Source organism: Cydia pomonella, chromosome 7 (assembly GCF_033807575.1).
Source record: "Cydia pomonella isolate Wapato2018A chromosome 7, ilCydPomo1, whole genome shotgun sequence".
Classification (NCBI taxonomy): Eukaryota; Metazoa; Arthropoda; class Insecta; order Lepidoptera; family Tortricidae; genus Cydia; species Cydia pomonella.
In genome coordinates, this window is record NC_084709.1 from 18420795 (window position 1) to 18446772 (window position 25978).

Sequence of the window (25978 nt, forward strand, 5' to 3'; positions counted from 1 at the left end):
CTGGTTCGCTTGAAGCAATGCGCTGCGAGTACTGCAAAACAGCTCAGGGTGCACAATGCCAGCGCCGCCGCGGCGAGGTGTCGCAAGTAAATACTACGTAGAAAGGACGATGTAAACCCTTTAAACGCTGCGAGCTATCGCTATCTTTGTCGTTCTAGTGCGTCAAAGCGGCGGAGTGCGCTGAAACATTGTCAAGTGCAACTACGCTTGCAAATGAAGGGTGCTGCCGGCAGCTTCCTTTTTATAAAGGACAGTTGCCTGTGCCGTTTTGTAAGCGGATAAACAATGGTTATTACTCGTATTTCAAAGGGGCAAAGTCGTAAAATATCAAAGTAGTAAATAGCTAATTATATCATCCGTTTACGATTTTCTTGACGATCAGTTAATAAGAAAATATATATATCCGAAGGCTCATAAACTTTTAATGTCAAAAGTCTGTAAGGAACGTTAAGAACTTATACGGGTTTATTGCAGCTACCGCGAAACCCTTAAACGCAGCTATCGGCGGCGGGTGATTGTTTTATAACTGGTGCGACGGAGGGCAGCGCAGGGCGAGGCAGGGCTGCAGGCTATGTAGGTCGCAGAGAGCGCTTCAGTAAACTTGTCGCGGCCGCGAAAGGTCAGGTGTATGAGGGCGGGAAACGCCGATGAACAGCCTTTCCACTCTGCCCCGACTCGCCCTGCCCCTGCCGCGCTACGCCACACTTTAACTTCCGCTTTATTATCCTCGCAACCAGCTTCCTATTCCTCCGGCGCAGTTTAAATATAAAACCTTTTCTCGCGCATTTCATATCTGAGGGGTTTCTTTCGAGTCGAGAGGCAATTTTTGTCTATTTGTCCAGTAAGAACTAAATGCAATTTGCATTTACCGTAGCCTAGAAGCATAAAAGGCAAATTATTTGGCACCAAGTTCGCAATGTTGAGAGAGTGAGATGAGCTTTTCATATTGGACTAAATTTAAAATGAAGTCGTAAAGTAAACATATTCACTGAGATTAAATATAAAACTACGCATTCTAAAAAGCTAGAGCATTTCATTAGGCGACCCTAACTGTTCAATACGAAACGTTTTAAGTGACGGTAAAACATGATCCGTGTTTCTGATCAATGGACTGTAACTCGACAACTAACATCCAGCCGTGTGGGAATCAAAAAGTAAATAGTCTCGTATTCAGAGACACAGTAAACATACCTCATCATCATGACGAGCGAGAGTTCCTCTTGCAATACGCTCTCCAAGTACATCATATCTAGGTCAGATACGATCGCTCCGTTGATCACCATTATCTCGTCGCCTTTGATTATACCTGACACAACAAGAGTTTTATAAACTGCACAGTTTATTTTTAACTTATTGAGAATGCGCGTGCTTGGAAATAGCTCGGGCGATAGAAATAGAACTAGAACCTTATAGAGTTGTTTATTAAATAACTATATTAAGGCCTTTTTTATTACTTGTATTACTAACTTGGGCTACATTCATTGAATTTTATATTTCGTTTAACGGCCCGATTCGTAAAATGATTAAGACACGTTTAAGATCTTAGAAAGATCTTTAAAAGATCGATAAGATCGATAACGACATGTCAAAATTGACGTTTATTTCGAATCCGTTGTGATCCCAATAAGATCTATTTACGATATTTCTAACGTCAAAGTGACATTGGTTGCCCGAATCGAGCTGCTTCTGTCTGATACGACATACAAACGATATCTAAATGAGAACTTATCGAAACCAGAACTTATCGTGATCGTATTTCATTCTTCGAATCGGGCCGTAAGTCAGAAGATCTATAATTCTGTAAGTTGATCCAAAAGTTTGTTCTCTCATAGAGCTTCATGTTGGATAAGTGCTAGCTAACACGATTGAGGCATGATAAAGTCTCCAAAAACAAACTGGGACAAAGTTCGCTAACATTTTTTGCGAAGTTTGTAAACTTGTGTAGATGAGAAGGCGTGTTATGAAACTAGTTTTTTCAAACAGCTTAAATATTGTCATTATATTATCATGCCAACACTTAAACATAACAAACTATTATATTAATAAATATTATAAATATATTTAAGCTATTATATTGAAAAATCTTCTCAAAATCAGGCTGGTAAAAATTAAAAATAAGAAAAAAAGGGTATTTAAATATACACCTCGAACATATTTACCATAATATTATAAACCGTAATAGTCGACAAATTTACTCTAGAGAGCCGAGATTTATCGTTAGATATATTGAAAAATGGTTTACGGTGAAGTAGGGCAAGACAAACACCATATTTTAAAAAGTATAGAGTATTTTACCCATGTGGTGAAAAAATATATAGGTGAGAAAAAAAAAACTGTTTATCCTTATTTATTTAGTACTATATATAGGTAAAAATTGAATTTCATCCAAAGCTTTTATGCCAATTTTAATTTTCATTGCATAATCAACAACTTCTAATCGCGGCAATTATAAGGTATTACCTGTATTCCTATAGCCATAATACAAACAAAAGTTAATAAAAAAACTTGAAAAATGTATAGTTGTGAATACTGACCGTTTTGCATGGCGACACTCTTGTCCTCGACACGGCTGACGTAGCAGCAGAGCTCGTCCTGGCGCTCGGCGTTCTCGATGAGTTCGGCCTCCACGCTGAAGCCCCACATCTGCTCAAGCGTATTCCTCTGCAGTTCCACTTGGTACAGGATCTTGGCACACACCTCCACTACCTCGTGTGTGTGCAACTAAATGAATAAAAAAACCGATTGCATATTAGTTATACATATTACACATTAATAAAAAAACAATAGGTTCTTCTATAGTAGCAGCAAAGATATATATAGTCTAAGAAGAAAGCGTGCCATAAAATTTAGAAAAAAATATGCTCGAATAAATGGCGATATAACTTTGGCCTATTCTCGAGTAGATGGCGATACCGTTTGATATTTAACACATATGAGTGAAAGAACATATAACCACACGTCATTGTACGAGTTTTAGTTTTGTCTCGAAAGATGACAGTACATTTAGTTGACTACCAAATTTACTTTGATAATACACCTAGTATAGAGGTGAAGAGAATTATCTTTGGTAGCTGGCAGCACGTTTTACTAGCAGTTATTATTAATTCCGGTTTAATTATTTTACTTTTATGTTTGGGTGGACGGTATTGTTTTGAAGAAAGCGTAAAATCTTTAGGCCCTTAAAATTTAATATTTTTAAGCAGTACAATCTTACATGAATCAAAACATTCTTGGTGCGCGGTTCCCAAACTTGTGCTTTCGTGCTCGAGTTGAGAATAACTATTTGCTCTTGTATAAGAGTTTAATTTTCGTATTCTGTATTTAAAGCTTACGCTACAAATTTAGTTTGCATTTACAGTGAAATACGACGAGAGAACGACAAATAAAAGGCCCGGGGCGATGTGATTCGACCCGAATGAGTCTGGCTCGAGTATCTGCGAAGTAGGTACTAAATGGGCAGACTATAAAGATGGGGCCCGGTGACAGTCAGCGCCAGTGAAATGTGAATGCGGGATAAAGTCATGATTACACAGGAGATAAAGTGACGGCCGAGACGCATGGAGGTCAGAGGAAAATTGATGCCACGGATTTTAGTCCGCTCGAGACGAATAGGTGTAAGTCTATTCGCTAGTGTGTAGGTACCTATTATTGAGTCACGGAGCTGTCAGTAGAATATATATGACAAGTTTATACTCCTAGTCATAGCTTAGAAGGGTAACATATTTCCACGATTATTTTTCACGGAAACTTAACGTTGTGCAAAAATATTACTAGTTATTTAGAAAGTTAAGAACTAAGCTCTTAATTAAAAAATATAAGAAGTTTGAAAAATTATAATCATAAACCGATATACTTAATTATAATATATAACCTATAATAGGCTCGATATAAATCGCATTTAATTTGTTATAGTTCAACGAGGTATTCACGTTTGTTACAACGAATATCTGACGTTGGAATTATGCCAAAGCCCATCAATTCACTTTTTTTTTCAAGTTGGTTCAAAAATACACAGAAAATGTATCGGATCGTGTGATGTATTTCCCAAAGGATTGGCACGTCCCCAAACCTTCAGATGGAAATTTAAAACTCTTTTTAGAAAATGTATTTCCGAGAAGACATTTTACCACACAAATGTATATAAAAGTAGGTACCTATAAATTTTACATGTTTATTTGCGCTAAAATTAGAATATACACATTAGTACCCTGCTAAGCCGAGTCCTGTCGTACCTCAATCAAAGTGGACCCGGAGCAGTTGCTACCAACATTAGCATAAGGGGTCAAAAGAATTCCTTCATCCTTATTTTGTTTAAATAATTTCAATGTATCAGAGACCCTATCTGTGATTGATTATTCGTAGCCGTGCTTCTGTCCGAGCGCCTGTTTCGATGTACCTTGATTTATGGTGTGATTAATGCGCCCTATTTATGCCGACAGCTTTTCCATGTCCGCGCAAAAAATTAGAGCAACCCTGATCTACGCTACATTAACTCTGTTATAAAATATGGGCTGTAGGTATTTTCGCAGTTGACTATTTTAATACGAGTTTGGCATAACTATCGGTCGTCCTCCCTTATAGAATGTGAATAAAATCAGAGAGTGAATAGAATACCTATGGGCTGTCAGACCGTACTCAAACGAATCTCGGCCGCAAAACACTTTTATACATTTTTTGCACCCCTTACTAATTAAAAAAATCTCGCGCGTACTCCTGCATGCCTTAAATTTAATTTGTAACGCGTAATCAAGTAACAAGTCACCATGCTAAGTAATCTGTTCAAAGGGATTTTAAGACAGAACATGAACGTTGTATTAGGTCGACACGGGCTGCAGCTGAATCATTAACATAATTACTCCCCTTGTTTTGAGAACAACAGGAATACGCAAGGGACAAAAGTTAATCTCTTCTTACTGGTAGATCGTTACTTTCTTCAAGCGTTTCTAGCTACGATCGTATATTACCGTCTAACCTTGATTACATGGGCGAAAAATGTACCTATTTTTTTATATGATATTGAATCATTAAATATCATACCTTTGTATACAGACCTTGTACATTTAATAAATAAACACAAAATGCTAACTTCAATTTCAGAACCCATCAATGTCGTGTCGGCGTCAATTATTTTGGACGAAACGGGATGAAAAACGAGCTAGCCCCGTATCGTAACCCATCTTTTTACACAAAATAAAAACCAAGCCTCTGACACATAGAGTTTTAACAAAAAAAGTTTAAAATCTGTTTTAAAACGAATCGTAGGTTTCGAGCTGGGAAAAGCAGCTCGAAAGCTTCCGGCGTGTTGCGATGTAAAATGATATTTTCGTGCCTCTAGCAGTGCAAGATTTTATACCTGAAAATTATTCGCGTACTCACGTAAGTCTCAATGAGGTCGCTACGATGCGGGACGAAGTAATTGTGATCCTCCATGTCACGGCGTTTCTTCACTCTGACGAAGTGTTCGAGGGCGTTGAGCGAGCGTCGAGCGCAGGCGGCCGCCAGAAACTCCTCCACCGTCATGCCCTCGCGAACCCCCACTGTTGCGGTCGTGCCCTCTGGCAAGGACACCCTGACCGCAGCCTCGCCCTCATCGCGTGACATCTGCCGTCAACGGGCGAGGTTATACGTAGGTAAACATGCATAAATGATCTGAACATGACGTGGCAATTTTGACGTTTATTGGACCGACAGCGTTCACTCGTTATCGATAACGAGCATGGTTGAAATGAAGCTTATAATGGCTAGTATTTTACTTCGTTATTTTTTGAATTTTGTTATCTTTTAGTGAAGGGAGTAAAATAAAATCCCTGGTAATGAAACGGGTACAATTTGTATGGAATTTCTATAATAACTGTATTATTTTCATGACTATGCATAAAACGATAAACTAGGAGAACCTTGTGAAATATTAACAAACCGGCCAATTCGTAGAGAATCGATCAGAATTTTCAGTTTGTGTAGCGTGCAATAGATAGAGAGCAATTAACAGCAAAAAAGGGGGAATCTTTCTCGTGGAGGCCACGACCCCAATATCGAGAATAACGATGGAAAGAAGACGAGTTTTGGGGTATCACAATTTGTATTTCAAAATACAGCGCTTCATTCCCGAGATTAAATGTAAATGTTTTTCCTTTTAAATTTTTGTAAAAATAAATATGTAAAGAAAATTTTTACTAATACAAAAACAGGTAATTCACATGAATAGGTCACATAGTAAAATATAGAGCTTATTATCCAGCTAAAAACATGACTTTTTGCACTTATAAGTTCACGGCAAAGACCTTTCACCTTTCCATTTAGAACAAGATTAGGTGCAATTTGTTGTAGAAACAAGGGCGGTCTACCTAATGACAGGCAGTCAGGGCCAAGCGGCGGCGAGTAATAGTCCGTTGTCGTGACGGCTGGTATTAGGAGCCGCCGACTTACAACGCCCAACAGATTTTTCGGCCGGTGGGTATTTTCACGATTCCCCGCACAAAAACAAAAATGCCCGCAACACTTGTATTTGCGCTCCTTTTTCTACGTTGTTTTTTCAACCGTTTGTAGTGTCCGCGTAACGTAATTAGGAAGCGGCAGAGAGCAAAATTAACGAAGTTGCTTAATTTTTGGAGACAAATTCTACTTTGCCCTGTTATGTTTAGCAAACAAAAAGATAACATTATTTTCATTGAATAATGATAGCTACAACGTAGCATTAACAAAAATTTAAATTTTCCCGCCTTTGGGTACACTCCTAAGCATTATTTACGTTTTTGCATTAGGTAATGTTAAGTTAATCGATATAATAATTTAACCTCTTTGGCTACTGCCAATACATACTGTCGCACTAACAACTATAATGTATGTAAATTGCGTTAAAAGATTAGAACTAATATAATTTTATTGCTTAAATAGTAATATTATTGCTTAAGAAGTAAGAACATTTTGTAGAAATCACTAGATTTAAATCGACCGGGATATAAACCGTGATTACCTTTTAAGTCTAGTGAAACTAACCGTGAATTATTCACAACTGTTATTTTTAGAAATAGTGACAACCGTTTTGCAATAGGAAAGGAAAGGAAAGGATCTATGTCCAATACGTAAGTTTATTAAATATTCATTAAAAAATATCTAAAGAAATAGTGAGTAAACCGTGCTTAACACGCATAACCCTGAAACTGTGAACCGACCAAGAAACCGACCATACTCAAACGTTTCAATCGTTTTAATTTATTAAAAAACTACAGCATCAAAATGAGACTCATCCGAATGTCAGAAAGACTTTGTGGTCACATATTGTTTGACTGGTAAAAAATGCCTTAATGGAGTACGCGTGCCATTTTTAACACGCTTTTATTAGGTCGACCTGTATGTAACTAACTATGTAATGGAATCTAAGGTAACTAATTAACCATCTTCCAAGGATCGTAGCGTTATGAAAATTGTCAGCTGTATGTAGTTCTGATGACAATACAATAATATGATACTTTCCAACTGATCTGATGATGGAGCCGAAAGATATGAACTGGAACTTCATGATGGAACATCGTATCATAGCTGTGTTTGGATTTGTTAGAAAAGTATTGACTACGATTAGGTTTCAAGGTCTGATGATGAAGCCGGAAGATAGGCACTGGCATTCCGTGATGGAATATCGTATCATAGTCGTGTTTGCACTTGTGAGAAAGGTCACGTAATGGACTTTGAATACGATCAGGTTTCAAGGTTAAAAAGTGTGTTTTTCTAGTGTTTTTTAAACTATTAATTTATTTCATTTTATTAATTACTGCTTCCGAGTTAGCGATACCTACCATATTTTGATATACATAATATACGCAATTTAATTTTCTATTTATTACTATTTTGTGTTGTTCAATAAAGGTTAAAGAAATTAATAAATAAATCTTCTACCTGCATAGATCGTCGGCTGGAGCCCGAGTTGGAGCGCGAGAGGTTTGGCGCCCTACGCTTGGTGGCGCCGCGGCCGGCTAGCAGGTTGTTCAGCAGCGAGGGCGAGCGCGCGCAGATGAACGCGTGGAACGAGGATACCGTGAACACGCCCAGCTTGTTCAGCGTGCTCTTCGTACCGCGGGACACGTGTGTTAGCAGGGACTGTGAACAATATTGACAATTAATCAATTTGAAACTATACATTTCGCGTCGAATGATGGTCTCTATGACAGATCATTTTTACTTACGTAAAATGCGGCATTCATGTAATAAATATACGGTAAAAAACTAACCAAAACAGTGTTCACTTCCAGCAAACTTATTCCCAGCTCATTAAAATTTGGGTCTTTTCAAGTCAAGAATCAATAGATACGAGTATAAGTATTTTTTTAAGCTACAAAAACATCATGCAGATTCAGGTAATAATACAAAGAAATTACAGTTTTTGTAAGCTATATCCATCCCCGATGAGATCATTTACCATTATGTCAAATGTTTATCTTTTTCTAATATAAATAAAAACACTTACGTAAAAGACACGCATGACCTTAGAGGCGAAAGCAACTAGCGATCGATTATTTTCTCGCGCAAGAAAAAAACCGACCCATGTAGTTATAGCTGCAGAGATAGTTGACCCCCCTGCAAACAAATTTCTATGCAGGGAAGGACATGGAGGGTCAGTTTTCTCTGCAGTTGCTAACGTTACCAAACGTTTTTTGTTCTCACTCTCAATCGATAAGAAAAAGCTTGCTCATCGCCAGTTGTTTCTCACTAACCATCAATTATGGGACAGTTTACTTACATCGTATCCTGTTTAATAAAAAAAAAATATCGATACGATTATACAACTTTTAAACTAGAATGTTGAAAAGGTTAAATATTGTGTTATGTTACTGTCGGTATTCTGTCTTACAAAGTTTCCTGGAGAAATCTGTGTAGCGCAGGTGGAAGATAATGCTGTTAATTAATTAGTGACGTTAGCTAGTTAAGAGCCGTGGTAGCGCGGCGTAAACATCACCTTACATAGTTAAACACAAACTCTTGATACCTATAACTAGTTTGAAATTTGTTACCGACTATAGAATACGTATAACACTTCCGTTTAGCGTATCTAATAATATGGCATTACCTTACATGAATTAAAAATATTTTTTTTCAACTCGTCGATTGTAATGGTTGAAGTAAGATTTCGTATACTAAATTATAATTGCGTGTTTTTCATGCCTGGGCTCCCAACTCAACTATTATTTCGATACACTGTAGTCAACTGTAAAAAAAAAACTACCAATCGAATTCGCGCGAGGCGGGACTAAACAGTTGCGCGTTTATCTATTTTGTACTATATACGGAAAGCTGACCCCATCACCATGTGGGATATATAGCTTGGAAGAGAGAGAGAGAGAGAGAGAGAGAGAGAGAGAGAGAGAGAGAGAGAGAGAGAGAGTAATACATTTTTATTTACTGTGATACTTACAATTTTCATTAATTATTTAGTCTTTATAATAAAAAAGTATTATTATAGAAAAAAAAATTGTATACAATATTGATATAATCAAGCTTTTCAACCTCGTACCTTACTCGACACGGTACTCGACTGAAAAGCTCTCTATTATATCACGATTGTATAAAATACTACATTGTTTCTGTTTGTTTTTATTTTGTCGGTTAAAAAAACAATAATAAAATCTCTTGGGAGTCATAAACAGTTTTTATTGGTATACAAAAGAAGCGTATACATATGTTGTGATAGTGATAAAATGTTATTCATATAAGGAAGTTTCTTTAAATTATATTTGTATGGACTTTATTCTCCGCATTAGGAACTTACAGGCAAATTATTACTGTAGGTACTGAATTCTAAAGGCGTAGAGTAGTGTGTGTATGATGTAACGTTTCAAGTAAATGTGATTAAGAATTCCATATTGTCGGCAAAACTGCAATATCGTGCGAGCCACTATGCAGATATGATTTTAATTTCAATTTACGGCACTGATTTCCTATTTTAAATATTTACTAAAGCACTTATTTAGAAGTCGATAACCAAGGGCAAATTAAAACCAAGGCTATTAATAATGAGGAAGATAGTCCTAAATGTGTACGTTTAAATCAATCAATTATTATTATTTAACATTGATTTGGTTAATTTAACATTTATTTTAAGTATAATTTGTATTAACTGCTTTTTTATGATACAGAAGGCAAACGAGCAGACTGATCACCTGATGGTAAGCGATTACCGGCCTATAAGAGGGGTGTACGCTCTTTTCTTGAAGGTTTTAAGGTCGTATCCGGAAATACCGCAGGCAACAGTTCATTCCACAGTTTAGATGTGCGAGGCAAAAAGTTCCTGGAGAAACGCATAGTTGAGGACTGCCAACCATGTAAGTGATCGCTTTGCTTGCATTATTTATTTTTATTCTGAATGTCATCTCACTTTGTGTGGTAGGGCACAGCACAGCGAATATTATTCCAGATCTAGAGCAGAGCCCAACTGGGGAAGTACCCCCACCTTACAAAATAACCCTAGACCCTACTCATAGTGTTGTGTTCTTGCCGGTGAGTAAGGTTGCCAGAGCTCAACGGGGGTGCGAAGTGTTAGGGTAGGCAACGCGTATGTAACTCCTCTGGAGTTGCAGACGTACATAGGCTACGGAGGCTGCTTACCATCAGGCGACCCGTATGCTTGTTTGCCACCGACGTAGTATATAAAAAAAAACGTACACGTAACAAAGCGTACAAACAGTAAAGTGCCACGAACTGGCCACACCTCAGTATACCGTGGTTTTATAGGAATAAATTAATGATAAACCGAAAAAAAAACTAATTCAATAGATACATATTGAATTAACCATTAATAAGATCGGACATTGAAATATTCGCTAGTCAAACCTAATTTGACACCGAAAGGAAAGTACTCTGGCATCATTATTGTGAAAGAAAACGTCATACGTGTCGTGACAAAGGTCATCGTATAACAGTTTCCGTCGCTCCGCGCCCAGGAACTGTCGAATTTGACAGCAAACCTATTAAATTTCCCCTAAGCTGTCAACTTGAACAAATCACAGGTTTATGGTCCGATGACATGGACTGGGCTGTCGCGTGAAATAAAACATTGCAGGTCACTATATGTCGGCAGCGTTGTTTCTATCAGAGATGAATTATTTATTATTCACAGATCAAATGGCTGAAATAATAATAAAATATAGTTTTAGCTTACCTACTTTTGTAATACTGTGAAATATCATCAAATACAAGGTGTAACAAAAATAGTGGGGATCCGTTTAAGGGCATATTCAGTATCGTGTTCTGATTAGGAAAAAGTAGATTATTTTATTTTTTTATGGTAAAAAAAAATTGCTCCGGGGCCGGTCGTCCACCAAAAAGCCAAACATTTTCGCGTCAAAAAAATCATCTTCAGCTTCTTGAACTTGATTTCTTTTATTGTCCCGATTGTCCTATTTAAAAATGTATTGTTTCCTTATCTATTGAAGATTAAATGCCAGATGAAAGTTAAAAATGTCAATTAAACTTAATATAATACAGCGCATAAATGGCCTGAGAGTGCGTTGAACTGAAATTTAATATAATTTAAACTTTATTTAATCAAGCTTCGGGCCCCGCGCCTCTCATTGTCAGAAAATGTTAAACATGATTACGTTTACGTTTTAATATGCTGCAAGAGTGCTCTTGTTGGCTTTAAATAGCTTTTATTTTACTAGCTGACTGCGATCTGAATCAAAATGCCAGAAGGCTGATCAATATGTTCTAATTAAATTGCGCGGTGTTAAAATCGTATTGGATGTGCGTCCGATGCCGATCCAATTACAATTACCAGGAATATACGTATTTTTATCCGTGTTTAGGTTCATAACCATGATCCTTGGAACTTGAACGTAGATTGATTGCTTTTATTTTGCTTTGTTCTTTTAAAAATATCCAAAAACGATCGTAATTACGATGCCACCAATGCGGAAATTGAGCTGCTTTAGCGTGGCAGCTTAAAAAAATATTCTCTGTTGTTTAAGGCGAGCAACATTCGGACGTGTATGGATTAGAATATAATAACGACGTCGAAAGAAAAAGCCATCTAGTCCTAAGCTAATGCGAAAGGCATTAGATTGCTTACAGGTATTTTGTTATTTTTAAAGCAAAATGAAAATATAGCTTATTTACCTTAGGGTTAGGTAGTTCGCCGCTCTGTAAGCTGGCCATGTAGCACCTCAGTCGGAACTGTTCGCAATGCAGCCGTTCCAGGTTTTCCTCCCACTGCAGCATCTGCACCGCCAGCTGGGCCCGCGTCTCGGGGTCCGATACCACAGACTGTTGTAGGTCCGCCATGTGTTTCAGTTTGTGGTCCTAATAGAAAACGATTCATTTAACCCGAGACACTGTGCTAAAAACTTAAAATAAAATATTAACCATAACTCGTTTAACAAAATGGACCAAGAGTATGTAGCTTCACCGTTTCTGCTACACTCTGAAACTACTATTAAAATTAACCCAGCAACAAAATGAGTACATCTAGAAATAGAAATTTCCAAAAGTTACTTTCATCCTTCCAATGTATAATTTCTATTTAACAACTAATTCAAACAACAGAGCTTTAAGTTTCAAATATTAGTTTAGCTTTAAATAGTTTAACAAGTTAAATATTATATTAAACTTTATAGAACCAGCGAGCGAATATAGATTATAATGTCTTTCAATTTAACGATATTTTCAAGCAAGAACCTAAACTGTCGGGTGTAATAGCCCTGCTGTATAAAGGGCAAATTGAATTCGTTCCATGAATAGTTTCAATGTTAAACAAAACTAAATAGTTGTACATTTTCGTCAGTAAAATCATTTTATCTCTATTTGAGGAGTGTATTTTCAAAAGGGCTTAGTTCTCTATGAAAACCATACAAAAATAAGCCCTTTCGAAAAGACACTCCATTTTATCTCAAGTAACTTTTGCGCTCGTATAGTTCGCAACAATATTCGTCGAAATTAAATAATATATTTATTGAAACTGTGATTAAACATCAAATTACAAAGTAAAACAGCCGGCACGTACGGTCAGCAGCAGATAGTCCCCGTTCCGATTTAATTACCGCAGATTTATCTTCCTGTTCGTTGCCACGCAAGATACAAATCTACAATTCCGCTTTCAGATAAATCTTTTAGCCCCAGATTTATTTGTTTGCGTGTTATATAATAATTCTCGGCTAACGTTCTGTACTTTCCTTCTGAAATGGGGCGGATGTAAAGCAGATAAGCTCTGCCAAAATTATGCATAATTTTTTGTATAGCTTTGCATTGATAGCAAAGCTAATACGAAATGGAAACCATAAGTAAACTTTACGTTATGAATATATTTTTAAAGTATGAAAGTACGAGTATATCACTTTGCTTTTGCAGATATCGACTAAACTACTACAGCTACTATAGTTTGCTTATAAAAAATAAAGCAAGTGTCATAGTGATCTAAACCAGATTTCTTTGTAAAATTGTATTTATCTTTAGTAAAATGTTGAACCTGTAATGTATTTTGAATAGTACGGGGTCCTCGTGGACTCGCGGCCGAGAGTGGCGGTATGAATATTAATAGGCGCGCGCCACCTGCCTGGATAACTATCGTGGTGATAAAATAGATCGCCCTCCCAACCGTGTTAGCTAGCACGTGTGCAAACCTTAATTACGTTATTTTGAACTTTCCTGTGTAGGTATACGGAAAATGGCGAGTTCCGTAAGTAAAATTAGCAAAAGTTGCAACAGTAATGCGGTTACAAGCCTCTTAAAGGTTTTAAAGCTAGTTACATCCGCACTTATATCTATGGACATTGCATTAACCCCGAACACGTTCTGATACTAACCTCAGTGGCAAAGGTAAAATTAACGGTTAGAAATCGATTTATGTTACCTGCTACTCTCGCTCTAAGTTCACTCAACTACAAACATAGCGGCAACAAATTAGAGCCTATATTCGCATGGCGGTAAATATGTAGTGGTGGGAGGCCGCCACAAAGGCTTTGACGCGTGTTGCGGTCGGCCAGTGCGGGTCGGAAATGGTGCGATTTCCAGCGCAGCGGGACCGCATGCCGCGCGAACACAAGTTTCCAGTTTCCTACCCGTATGTCATGGTTAATATGAAACTTGAAAATCGATAATGAGTAACCAGAACATTCCTTAGGTTGCAGAAGTACTCAGGTTTTGGTAATATAATATAATAATGTATAGTTCATCAAAAAACAACAAATTAAAAAACTGACTTCAAAAAGAATGAAATAAATATTATCCCTTTTATATGCTCTAGCAACGATAGCAGTCATTTCTAAACATTTATAGTTCTTAACATTCAATATAATTCCATTCTTCTGAAAATCACTACCGAGTTACAAAATTCAGAATTTAGAATAAATGGGCTACATTGTCCAAATTTATTTAGAACAAATCGCCACAGCTTGATTGTAAAGAGCATATCTAATAGTGAAAAGAAAAGTCATTTATGAGCAAATATCCATTTATTTGTATGAAAGGTAATATTATTATAAATGAATTCCTCGTCGCTAATTTATACGAAAATGATACCAAACTTGACCTGATAACTGGAGGTATACATTTCTCTTTTTGCTTCCCCTTCTAATAGAGGTCACGTCAAATAAAAGCATGGATTATTTATTGTAGAAATTATGGCTATTTTATTACTTTTAAACAAAATTTATTTAATTAGGTATAAACCGAAAGGCGTAAATTTTGTGGAAATACATGTGCATGCATAAGTTATTTATAATAAAAAAAAAAAACATTTTCCTTTTTTGATATGGAAACCTGACAGGTTCATCTCTACTGAATTGAGTATGAAGTGGGAATATAAACGTCCAAAAGTGTTGCGCTTTCATTCTCTGTTTATATAAATATATACACATTCCATCTTTACAAAAAAATATTTACAAGTAAACATTTATCAAGATGAAATGTGTAAATTAATAATGCAATAAAATGTACACGACGTAAATACAACGACGCTGTCATGTCACGGCTTTAAAAAAAGCAATGAACATATTCAGGAAGCGCTGAGCGCAGGCAATATATTTATCTCCGTAAATAGAGAAGCTTTTCGTCTCGCCCGGTTGTATACTTGACGATTTACAATGAACAATGAGCAAAGGATTGAGTTCAAAATTAGACTCTCGCTTCATTGTAATAAAGCTGAACGTCGGCATATAAGAGATCAGTTTACAGGGGTAGTAAGAGATCTGTACTAGTCAAACAATAGCTATGTTAGTTCAGGCCGAGCGATGAGCAGCCGGGGCAGAATAGTGCATTTGGTATTTCAGTTAACCCTGGTTTTATTTGTACTGGGCAAAACCGCACGGCTCTCGAGTCGGAGCTAAAGCTAACCCGGTATCTTAGAAAGCTGGCGACCACGTCGATATTTAATTTCCCTGCGGACCGCCGAACAGGAAAATCAACACGATCTTTACCTAAGCGGGTGTGCTTAATTGCCGACTTGGTATACTCTTATATATACATACTTATTATTTTCGACATGACTTCAATTACAAATATTTAATTATTTTTACTTACAGATTCGATGGCTTTCTCGAGACGATAAATTTCTTCTTGAAGCAGATGGAGGGTGCCGGTTTTGCCGCGATGCCGTGCAAAGGCTGCTGCACAGGCACTGTGTATGCTGTTCACCCAATTCTCCAATTCCACCTTGAGCAAATAAGCGTATAAGCATTGCAACTCTTGATATCAATATTTAAAATCAAATTGGTGCCAATATCCATGAAAATATTATTAATTAGGTACTCCATATTTTCATCATATCTTGACCTGTAAGTGGCTTGCCACATCACCATGGTGAGCCAGCGCCTTTTCTCTGCCACGACATGGCTTAATTGTGATATTTTAGTAATTAAATTTGCATGTTTTTATCCTGTACTTATATAATTTATTTTTATTTGATGTCAATGCCATGTATGTTGTGAGTATGAATAAAAAAATTATCTATCTATCTAGATATGTATCTGTGCTTATTCGGCCGTATAATGCACATGATTATAATGCGATTAGGAATATTAAATGAAGGTATCACACTCACTTGGCAAGGTGCTTGGAATAAATACGCATCGCCGAACGCGGTGCTCAGGCAGAATATATAATCACGCTTCGGATGTTCAGGGATGGGCTGCATAATGGCTCCGTCAACAATGATCAGGTGTTTGGGCGCCGCCTCGACGGAGCGGCCCTCCCTCGAGTCGCACGGGTAGAACAGGAGCGTGGTGCCTTTTAGGCATACCCAATAGCCCTTCCAACCTCGTTTTCGAGCTAATTCGATCTGATGTTTCTTGCGTAGCAGCCACTTCTTCACACTCAGGAAACTGTGGTCAAACAAATCTAAGTTAAATAACTTAATAATAATAAATAAATAGGTATTAGGTATGGTACGATTTTACACAGATCGACCTAGTCCTTAGTTGTGGGCACTAGGCGACCATATATATATTTAATAGGTTTATATAAATACTAATAAACATAGAAAATATCCATAACTCAGAATCAAATATTTGTGATTAAAACGAACCCTGGTTGTCCTGCTTCATAGGCAGGGTCACTACCGACTAGTCTAGGAGGGCGTTAAAATATGAAACTAAGTTACCTATATATGAAATCACAATGCATTTGTTGCATTAAAAAAAGCTAGCCAGGTATTAATTTTTTCCACAAAAAGCTGAATACCTTCATCTATTTGCGCTATTATTACTCAATAAAAAGCTTGTATATTTGTCACCTAAGCAATTAATTTATTTGTCTCGTTATCTAAAATAAAATAAGTAGCACTATTTATTTGCTAAATCGATTTGCAAATCACGCATTTGTTCAATTAAATTAACTATATTGTCTATTTTTTTATTATCATTTTTCTTCCAGCATGGTGTACAATATTGTTTAAGTCGGATCAAAAGTTTGTATCGATACAGCTTTGCCTTGTCGAGTAGTTCCATGGGTCCAATAGCAGCGCTTGCCGAAGTTGCTTGATGGTCTTTTTTTAGAAATCTGTGTGGATTCTTAAAGCTTTTGGTACATTATTTTGAGACTGCGATTCCGGTTATCGCTTTTTGCTGTTTTTGCCTTTTTTGCATAGGCAGCAAATAAGTTTGCTAGACATCACATCGAAATCAAATGTCAAACGTCATTATATGTAACTAAACCTTCATAATTTTTTGCTAATAAAAATAATAACTACATACAACCTAGACACAATCACTTTCAGAAACTCCTTCATTTATGAATTTTGAAGTGTCAATCAAATTATTTGCGTACGGCCATCGGCGACATTTCTAATAATGTTAAATAATACCGAAAGATGAGGGAGGGGTTTTTATAACTTTTTTTTTTTTATGATAAATAAACAACTTCTTAATTTTAACTTCAATTAGTATTAACACATTTTTAATATACTTAAGAGAAAAGGAGACGACCGGTTCTCCATACAAATGTAGTCCCCATTTTCCTCTCTGGATATTGATATATAGAAAATATGTTTATAAAATTCGCCTCTTCGTTAGATTTTCTTTTCGAAGTTTTGATTATTATAATCATTATACCTTATTCGTTGCAACCATGGTATTACAAGGTATTACGGAAGTTAAAAGTGAAATACAAATTCTTTTTAAATTATAAAAAATCTAACGTAGGGGAACAGCAAAGTCAATATACATTAAATAGTGTAAAACTGTTTCTGAAATGTTCAATACCCATTAAGGAAAATAGGGACTACGTTTGTACAGAGAAGTGGTCGTCCACTATCGTCTTTATATTAAAGAAAAACATTTCAAGTCCGTAGCAATTTCGAACCTAAATTTGTAGTGGCAACACGGAAATCTCATTTCTACAGGCTGTTTTTTTCTTTGAAAACGATATAATTAAAAATAAGTCATATAAAAGGAAAGCTGCAAGGTTTTTTTTCGTTCAGGAACTGCTTTTTTAGTTTATTTATAATGTATAAATGTAGCCTATGGCAACTGGGGCTTCAAAAATCTTTTGAATCAATATTAATTGGCTGAGTACTTTTGACGTTACTCAAGACACATTGTAAAAACCTGATAAAAGCTACCCATATTATAGATAAATAAGTAAGCATATAGAGTGCTCACTCCATATATCAGTTTTGTTACAAAAACGCTTATTATTTTCGTATTCAACATCTAGCATCGAACTATCAGTACTGCTACTTGACAATAGATGTTGCGACGAACGAAAAATCTAATGGTCAACAATTTACAGCTAATATTATAACAAGATTAACCGGAACTCTATTTTCAATTCCTTCTACTTGTAATATTAGTTGCAAATTGTGGAGCAATACAATTTTCGTCTGTCGCGACACTTGAGACATCTAGTGTCAAATAGCGGTACTCATAATTCCGCTACTCGGTGCTAGATGTCGACTACGAAAATAATAAGCGTTTTGGTAACAAAACTGATGTAATGGAGTGAGCACTCTATGTACTTTTTTCTCTATGCCCATATACATAGATATATAGACTACTACAGTTTATATACCTTTCCCTTTGGATTTGCCTCACGATTACTCGACAGTAAGGATCTTAATCCTCCCCATAGTTGGGTATAAAAATATTTCGGTATCACCCTTATCACTAAATCATCCGCGTTTAACTAAAGGATGTACCTAATATTTCAAGGATACCTGGCTACTCTCGATAGTATCGATCATAATTATGTTATTAGTATAAAAACATGTGTTATATTAGTATGCCTATTGACAACGCATGGTGTTGGTAGAAACTTGAGTCTTTTGAGTCTTTGAAGAACTCGACTCGTTTTTACGAGAATCTGCGCTGAAAAACTTCCGAGTCTTAATACCGAGTCGCGTCCTTCATAGTCTTTTTTAAAGCGTAACTCAATAGAACACGAGCCTCCGAATAAAGAGATATGCCAATGTCAAAAGTGACGTTTCGTTTCTCCAAACAAAAACGTCACTTTTGATACTGACATATCCGATCCATATCGAATCTTTAGCAAAATTTTGACGTATCTTAAAATTAAAATCGGGCCGTTAAGCAAACATTTTGTATGTTTTATCGAAATACTAGTAACAGAAAAAGAAAATAAGTGATATTGTAAGGTATGTATACCTAACCAATGATTTTAACATGAAGACAATGCATTGTGATTTTTAGGGTTCCGTACCTCGAAAGGAAAACACGGAACCCTTGTAGGATCACTTTGTTGTCCGTCCGTCTATCTGTCTGTCTGTCAAGACCCTTTTTCTCAGGAACATGTGGAGGTATCAAACTGGAACGTATATCAAATACTCAAGCCTGCTGTCCCTTGGAGCTGTGAGAAAATCAAACTTCTAAGCTAACGCAATCAAAAGATACAGCCGTTTATGCCACAAATTTCCGTAAATTTTCGACACTCGCAAGGGAATCAAAAGTATCAAAACCTACAGGGTACTTTTTCGTGAACTCAGAATTTTGAAATTTGGTACGAAGCAACGTCTTATAGCACAGATAAAGAAAAAAATGCGAAAACTGTAAAGTTTTAGTTACATCATATAGTAATATATGTTTGTACTACATGTTTGTACGGAACCCTCGGTGCGCGAGTCCGACTCGCACTTGGCCGTTTTTTTTTGTAAAAAAAAAGATAGTTTTCTGAAAAGGACTCAAGATTCCACAAAAGATTCGGGTCTCTAACAAGTTGAAAAGAATTCCAGTTTCAGCATAATTATATGAGTAAAAACACTGTGGAATCTTAAAAGCAGAGGACTGAAAGGACTCGAATCTTAATCAGCGCTAACTACTCAAGTGTGAATGTACTAGGTATGTTACTTTATTTATAACATGTTGTTTGTCTACATTACAATGTCTCAATTAACGGAAATTGATATTGGTGTTTTGCTAGTCAATACAGTGAGAATGGCGCAAGATAATATACACAATCAAGGTTGGCTCCTGCTCACGTAGCCATATAAGTACTTCGCCACTTATAACCATTAGGGGGGACATTAATCATTGCTAGGAATAAAGGTGCGGCTAAATTAAGTGATTTATGAAGTGCTTTACTTGCGCTTCAGGATAATGCTGACGTTCTCTAATTTTCTATAGAGATGATTTATCGAACGCCTATACAGTGTGTTTGATTTGGTTTCGATAGCTTAACCCTTCAAATAAAGTTATATTCGCCGAGGTATTAATTACTTGAACCCGTTCCAACAAAATGGAAAAAGCTGATTTCTAAGTCAGAGTTGGGAAGTTATCGATAAAATTGCTATTCTATCACAGTTTTGAACAGAACAAAAATACAAGGAATTAAGACATATATTATATACCTGTAGCGTTATACATTTTTTTTACACAACTGCCCAAATAAGGAGCGTATCGATATTATTTCGATTGTAGTCGGAGGACCTTTTAAATGCAATGCATCAAGGTTACTTGCCTATAAATCGTGTCATTCACGAAGACGCGCGCCTTGACTCGTAATGCCATGTTATTAACGGTTATATTTGATAAATCTGCTTGTCATCGTGAATGATATGAACCCAGGCTATACAGTTACACTGACGGACACGACTGACAGACTCTACAGTCACGTTCCTAAATAAACATAAACGTTTAAATAATGTTGTCAATGTCCAGAATTGTTATTAGCTATCCAAAATAGCTTATAATTGTTATGTTTTCTGAATTATTTATCTCACTGCACCCACATTCGAAAATTTCTGTTTTGCCATGTTTGCCTTGCTTCATGCCTCGAGAAATTAAATCTGCCATTTGTACTTATTTTTATTATGCAATAAAGGTTAAATAAATAAATAAATAAATAAATAAACTTTTGTGTTGATGCTTACGACTTTGACAGCATAGTTATTTTGTAATGTACATTCATTAAGATAAGTGACTACATTTAACATTTATCTAAAAAATATATTTAACATTTCAGTTCGCTTTTATACTGCAGTTGTTTTTTTAATAATAGATTGCCTCATCGCTTTGCCCGAGTGGGAAAATCAATTAGCATATCCCTCACGGACCGTACATCTTTTAGACATACGAGTAACATTCGTCTATGTTATTTATCTTGACTGTTAAATACCTGTATGAAAAAAAAAGTCTCTTTAATGCTCTGTATATTTGAGATCACTTATTCATTATTAAAAGTATAGCTCACATTCTTTAGTCTCATAAGGCACGTTTTCTTTGACGCGAGTGCAAAAGTATAGACCGGTAGTATGTTTGTGACGTGTGAAAAAGATCAGCGATTAATAAATTCATCTCTTTTATTCACACGAGATCTACATCTAAAAGTAATTTCTTCTGCGGTAAAAAAGTCGGTCTTTACTGGCTTTATCGCCGTTGGTCGGGCAGCTGCCTAACGGATTGAGTGATTAATGACTAAAAATGTTTTATTAGCCCAAAATTCTATTAGATTCTGAAAGACGTTATATTATAAGTCTGTAGGTACCTAGAGGCTATGAATTTGATCTGGATTTTTTATGACATTTCTTTAACCTGGGACCGATTTTTAAAAGATCGCTTGAGTGCTTGTTGTCACTTTAATAATATCTGCACTGCTAGGCCCAACTCATTTCTATTATTCGTATTTTTAAAAAGGCATTTCGTTGTATTCCACAGATTTTCGAATGACGAAATCGAGCGCTAGAAAATGAAAAATATCCTCCCTTGTGAAACTGAGAGATCATAAAATGTAGTTGATTTAAGACAAAATAGCACACAATCCAGTTTTGGGTTGCCCCAAGTGTATGTTAACTTTCTTCCAAATGTATTAATCTACACGTGTACTCTATAAGTTTAAGAGGAGTGAAGTGGAAAACCTTAGCCTGGCGAAAGATATTGATTAGTTTATACTATCAACTTATATACTAATACACATAAAGAGAATAGTAGGTACATTTTAGAAACATTAAAACTAATCCTCTTCTTCTTCCTCGCGTTGTCCTGGCATTTTGCCACGGCTCATGAGAGCCTGGGGTCCGCTTGACAACTAATCCCAAGATTTGGCGTAGGCACTAATTTTTACGAAAGCGACTGCCATCTGCCCTTCCAACCCAGAGGGTAAAACTAGGCCTTGTTGGGATTAGACGGTTTCCTCACGATGTTTCCTTCACCGAAAAGCGGCTGGTAAATATCAAATGATATTTCGTACATAAGTTCCGAAAAACTCATTGGTACGAGCCGGGGTTTGAACCCGCGACCTCCGGATTGCAAGTCGCACGGTCTTACCGCTAGGCCACCAGCGCTCCAACAACAACATTAAAACTAATCCTATGGATATTAATTTAAATAATAAAATTCTCGATTACCCATAAATCGAATTTTTTAGGGGTATGAAAATGTAAGTTGGAAAAAACATTTTTTAGTGATATAGGAGGCAAACAAACAGACGAATCACCTGACGAAATGGTAAGCGATAACCGTCGCTTAACTATAGACACCCGTAACACCGGAGTGGTTATATTCGCTTATGCAATTCGAGGATTGAGACGAAATTTCAACTAAACATAATTCTTGGATTAGTTATTTGGGATAACTGTGTAAATATACAAAGATTGTACTTATTACAAAAAAATGTATGCGTGTTTTGATTGAATTAAGTGTGGCCGTGAGTCGTGCAGGGAATCCTTTAAGCAATTATATTATATATAATATATTATGCTTGCCTATTCCGTCGGCGCTCTATATCTGCAAGATTGTACAATGATATCCTGATATACATGCGCTAAAAACGTGATAAGCTCTATAAAATATTTGCTCATGAAGTCATAACGTTCAGGTTCCTGTAGGTACAAAAGCAAGGTTTTTAAGATATCATAGGTATGTTGCGGCAAAGGTTTATATTATAACGCCTTGCCAACCGAAATTAAGTTCCTTTCGCTTACTAAAGTTGTCACTTCTCTAAAAAATATCTTATTGAATTACGGACTCAATTCAATGCGCAAAAGCGTTAATGGGTACTATATATAATGCAATAATGTTTTGTTCCTGCTGGTGAGTAAGTTTGCCAGAGCTTAACGACGGTGCGGAGTGTTAGAGTCGGCAACGTGCATGTAAATCCTCTGGAGTTGCAGGCGTACATAGACTACGGAGACTGTTTACCATCAGACGGTCCGTATGCTTGTTTGCCACGACGTAGTATAAAAAATGAAAGACAAACGTATTGCTTTCTATTTTCATTGTTGTAAATATATTTTTAATTATGCTACAGCAATCTAACCGGATTCTAAATTGTATTCTGAAATGAGAATCACAAATAAATAAATGAAATGAAATATCCATAACAAATCCAGATAAAATGATAAGTGTAACACTTAATCGTCAAAGAGGAAGACATGTAGTTATTGATCGATGTCATAAGAAATAGCAATAACGTATTTAATTTTAATTTTTTTATTTAATTTCTTTACTGATTTAATTATTGCTTAACAATTTTATCACTTTGACATACTTATTTGTTACTAACAAGATATCCTATCCTCTCATATGTTCTAAAAATAAGTCACTAACATTGCCTCGTGCGTGTTGTAAATATCTTTATAGGTACCGCTATAACTCACTCTCATAGGCATGTCTTCCGGGCTTCCTCTTCTCATTATACCAAAAAGGAACATCAGATACAAAATAGGTAGTAACTCAAGTCTAGGTAACTTCAAACATATTATATTAACCTAAGGATACACGACATTCGCTTCGTATTGTTCCCGTATAAGGAAGTTGTTTGCGAATATCCGTCGAAGAGGCTCTCGTCTTACGCCTTCAGTTTTTGCAGCGTTTGAAAGGGTCACGGCTAAGATTTCCCTCCGGTCATTTGGGATTCATGGGAGCGGATTGTAGCCGCAAGGAACATAAAGAACGCCTAAGGCTCCAACAGAAACTCGTCAGCGACGTACGACACTGCCTTTCTTCCTTACCGTCTCTTCTCAGTTACATTTTATTTTTAAATCTGCAGAGAGGCAGGCATTTATATTACACATTTTGTTTTTCTTCATCTAGGCATAAAACTGCAACGGCGTGTACATTGAATGGATATTGAATTCTCCGCGAGAACTCCGTCTTCTATTCCGAAACTTAAAGTAAGTTATGCTCGGAGCCGCACCCGTAATCATAGTATGTAGTTTAAATGGCATATTTTAATACTTCATTGGCATATTTTAAATTCAGAAAAAAACACATTTTAAAGTATAATGTACACATGCTGATTATAACACGGCAAAAACCAAAGGGAGCGAAAAGCGTCTCGAACGAACCCGCGTAGAGGGTAGCTAGCTTTTACATCGTTGTGTTTATTGTAGCCACACCTGCATTTGCTACGCCGTAGCGCATAGTAAGTATAAAAGTATTCTAGTATGAAGATAAATTGGGTCTTCAGTATATCAGGCACGCAGCTTGCTTCATATATGTATATTATTATCCCCTTCTAGTATCATGAATTACGTAATTTTTTTAAAAATACTGTAGGCGCTACTCCTCAAACTGACCAGCATTTGTTCAGCGACCCTTAGAAATGAATGCTGTAAGTAAGTAAGTAAGTAAATATTCTTTATTGCACCAACAATTATACATTTTACATACATGTAAAACTACAAATGAAAAATGAATGAATGGTGTTATGATTTTTTGGAAAGTTTAAAGTTTATTATATTACGATTTTTTTATATTTAAGGCGTGACAGGCAACGTCAATTACAACGATGATGGCGTACACTGAAGATAATATTCAATTTCTATGGAAAATGGCAAGTCTGGCTTCATAGTTTTTAAAAGTGTTTGAAAAAAAGTGTCACCATTGGAGGAGTACAATCTATGTTTTAATTATTTGCTCATGTTACAGGCTCCACCCTCTATAACTTAATAGAGGTTCGATAGTTTTGTAATCCTTGAAACGCTGTAAAGGCATTTGGATATGAAAAATCTCGTCTACTACTAATAACATAACTACTTAATTAATATTTAAGCGTATAGGGCAATTTGTGCAAGATTGTTTCATATATCTTTATTATTTTTTATTTACTTACTTTTAGACACTTAATTACATTTGAAATTCGGAATAGCCTTTGAAAAGTACCTACATATGTCTTCTAACATAAATAAACAGTTCCCGCGTAACGTCGTTAATATGTGTTCTTAAAAAAGAAGAATACGTATGAAGTTATATTACTTTCCGGGTTTTGTCACGAGATTTAACTTAAGAAGACGTTATGGAAATGCAAAAACAAACAACGACACGGAAACATAAAATAAAAAAGTGATTCTAGCCCCTTTCGGCAAAGTATGAAGCATGATCCGCATATCCGTTTATACTTGTTTGTTTTATCTTGTTGGAGTTTGTGAACCTATATATCTTTATTTACTAACATATGAAGCTCAAAATATTAAAATCTGCTATGCATGCATAGACTTATTTACTTATTTTTAGGGTTCCGTATCTCAAAAGGAAAAAACGTAACTCTTATAGGATCACTTTGTTATCCGTCCGTCCGTCTGTCTATCAAAACCCTTTATCTTGGGAACGCGTGGAGGATCGAGTTGAAATTTAAACAATATATAGATCTAGTACAGTCCCTTGAAGCTGTGAAAAAATGAAACTTCTAAATAAACGTAAAAAAAGATACGGCTGTTTATGCCGCAAAAAAACGTATATTTCGACACTCTCAAGGAAATCAGAATTCATAGGGTACTTCCCGTTGACCTAGAACTATGAAAATTGGCAAATAATATTGTGTTACACTAGACAATTACAGGTAAAAATCTCAATACTGTAAATTAGTAAAACATAAAAAAAGTTAAATTTGTACGGAACCCTCGGTGGGCGAGCCCAACTCGCACTTATTCGGTTTTTTAAATATTTAATTTGCTTTTGAAATTATGTAATTATTCACAGCCTAGTACATAAATATGGCTAGCTATAAATAGGCTGAAATCGGATACTTGTGCGACCAGCTTTTTGACGTCATAGTTCTGCATTGCTCTCCTAATCTTCCAAAAATGTCACGTAGATCATGATACTAGAAG

At 36.1% G+C, this 25978-nt stretch overlaps 1 protein-coding gene across 22 annotated transcripts in view; it reads right to left on the reverse strand.

The window, feature by feature from the left end:
• Nucleotides 1–25978, reverse strand: part of LOC133520049 (protein still life, isoform SIF type 1) — a 187714-nt gene that overhangs the window by 27655 nt on the left and 134081 nt on the right. For 21 of the 22 annotated variants that reach the window (XM_061854332.1, XM_061854331.1, XM_061854333.1 and 18 more), the window contains 7 exons: nt 16022–16301; nt 15502–15633; nt 12106–12288; nt 7894–8094; nt 5377–5601; nt 2535–2721; nt 1192–1306 (listed from right to left, as the gene is read on the reverse strand). In XM_061854332.1, the coding sequence (XP_061710316.1) occupies nt 1192–1306; nt 2535–2721; nt 5377–5601; nt 7894–8094; nt 12106–12288; nt 15502–15633; nt 16022–16301 (1323 nt within the window). The remainder of the gene's footprint in view (nt 1–1191; nt 1307–2534; nt 2722–5376; nt 5602–7893; nt 8095–12105; nt 12289–15501; nt 15634–16021; nt 16302–25978) is intronic. The other variant, XM_061854318.1, reaches the window with a different exon arrangement.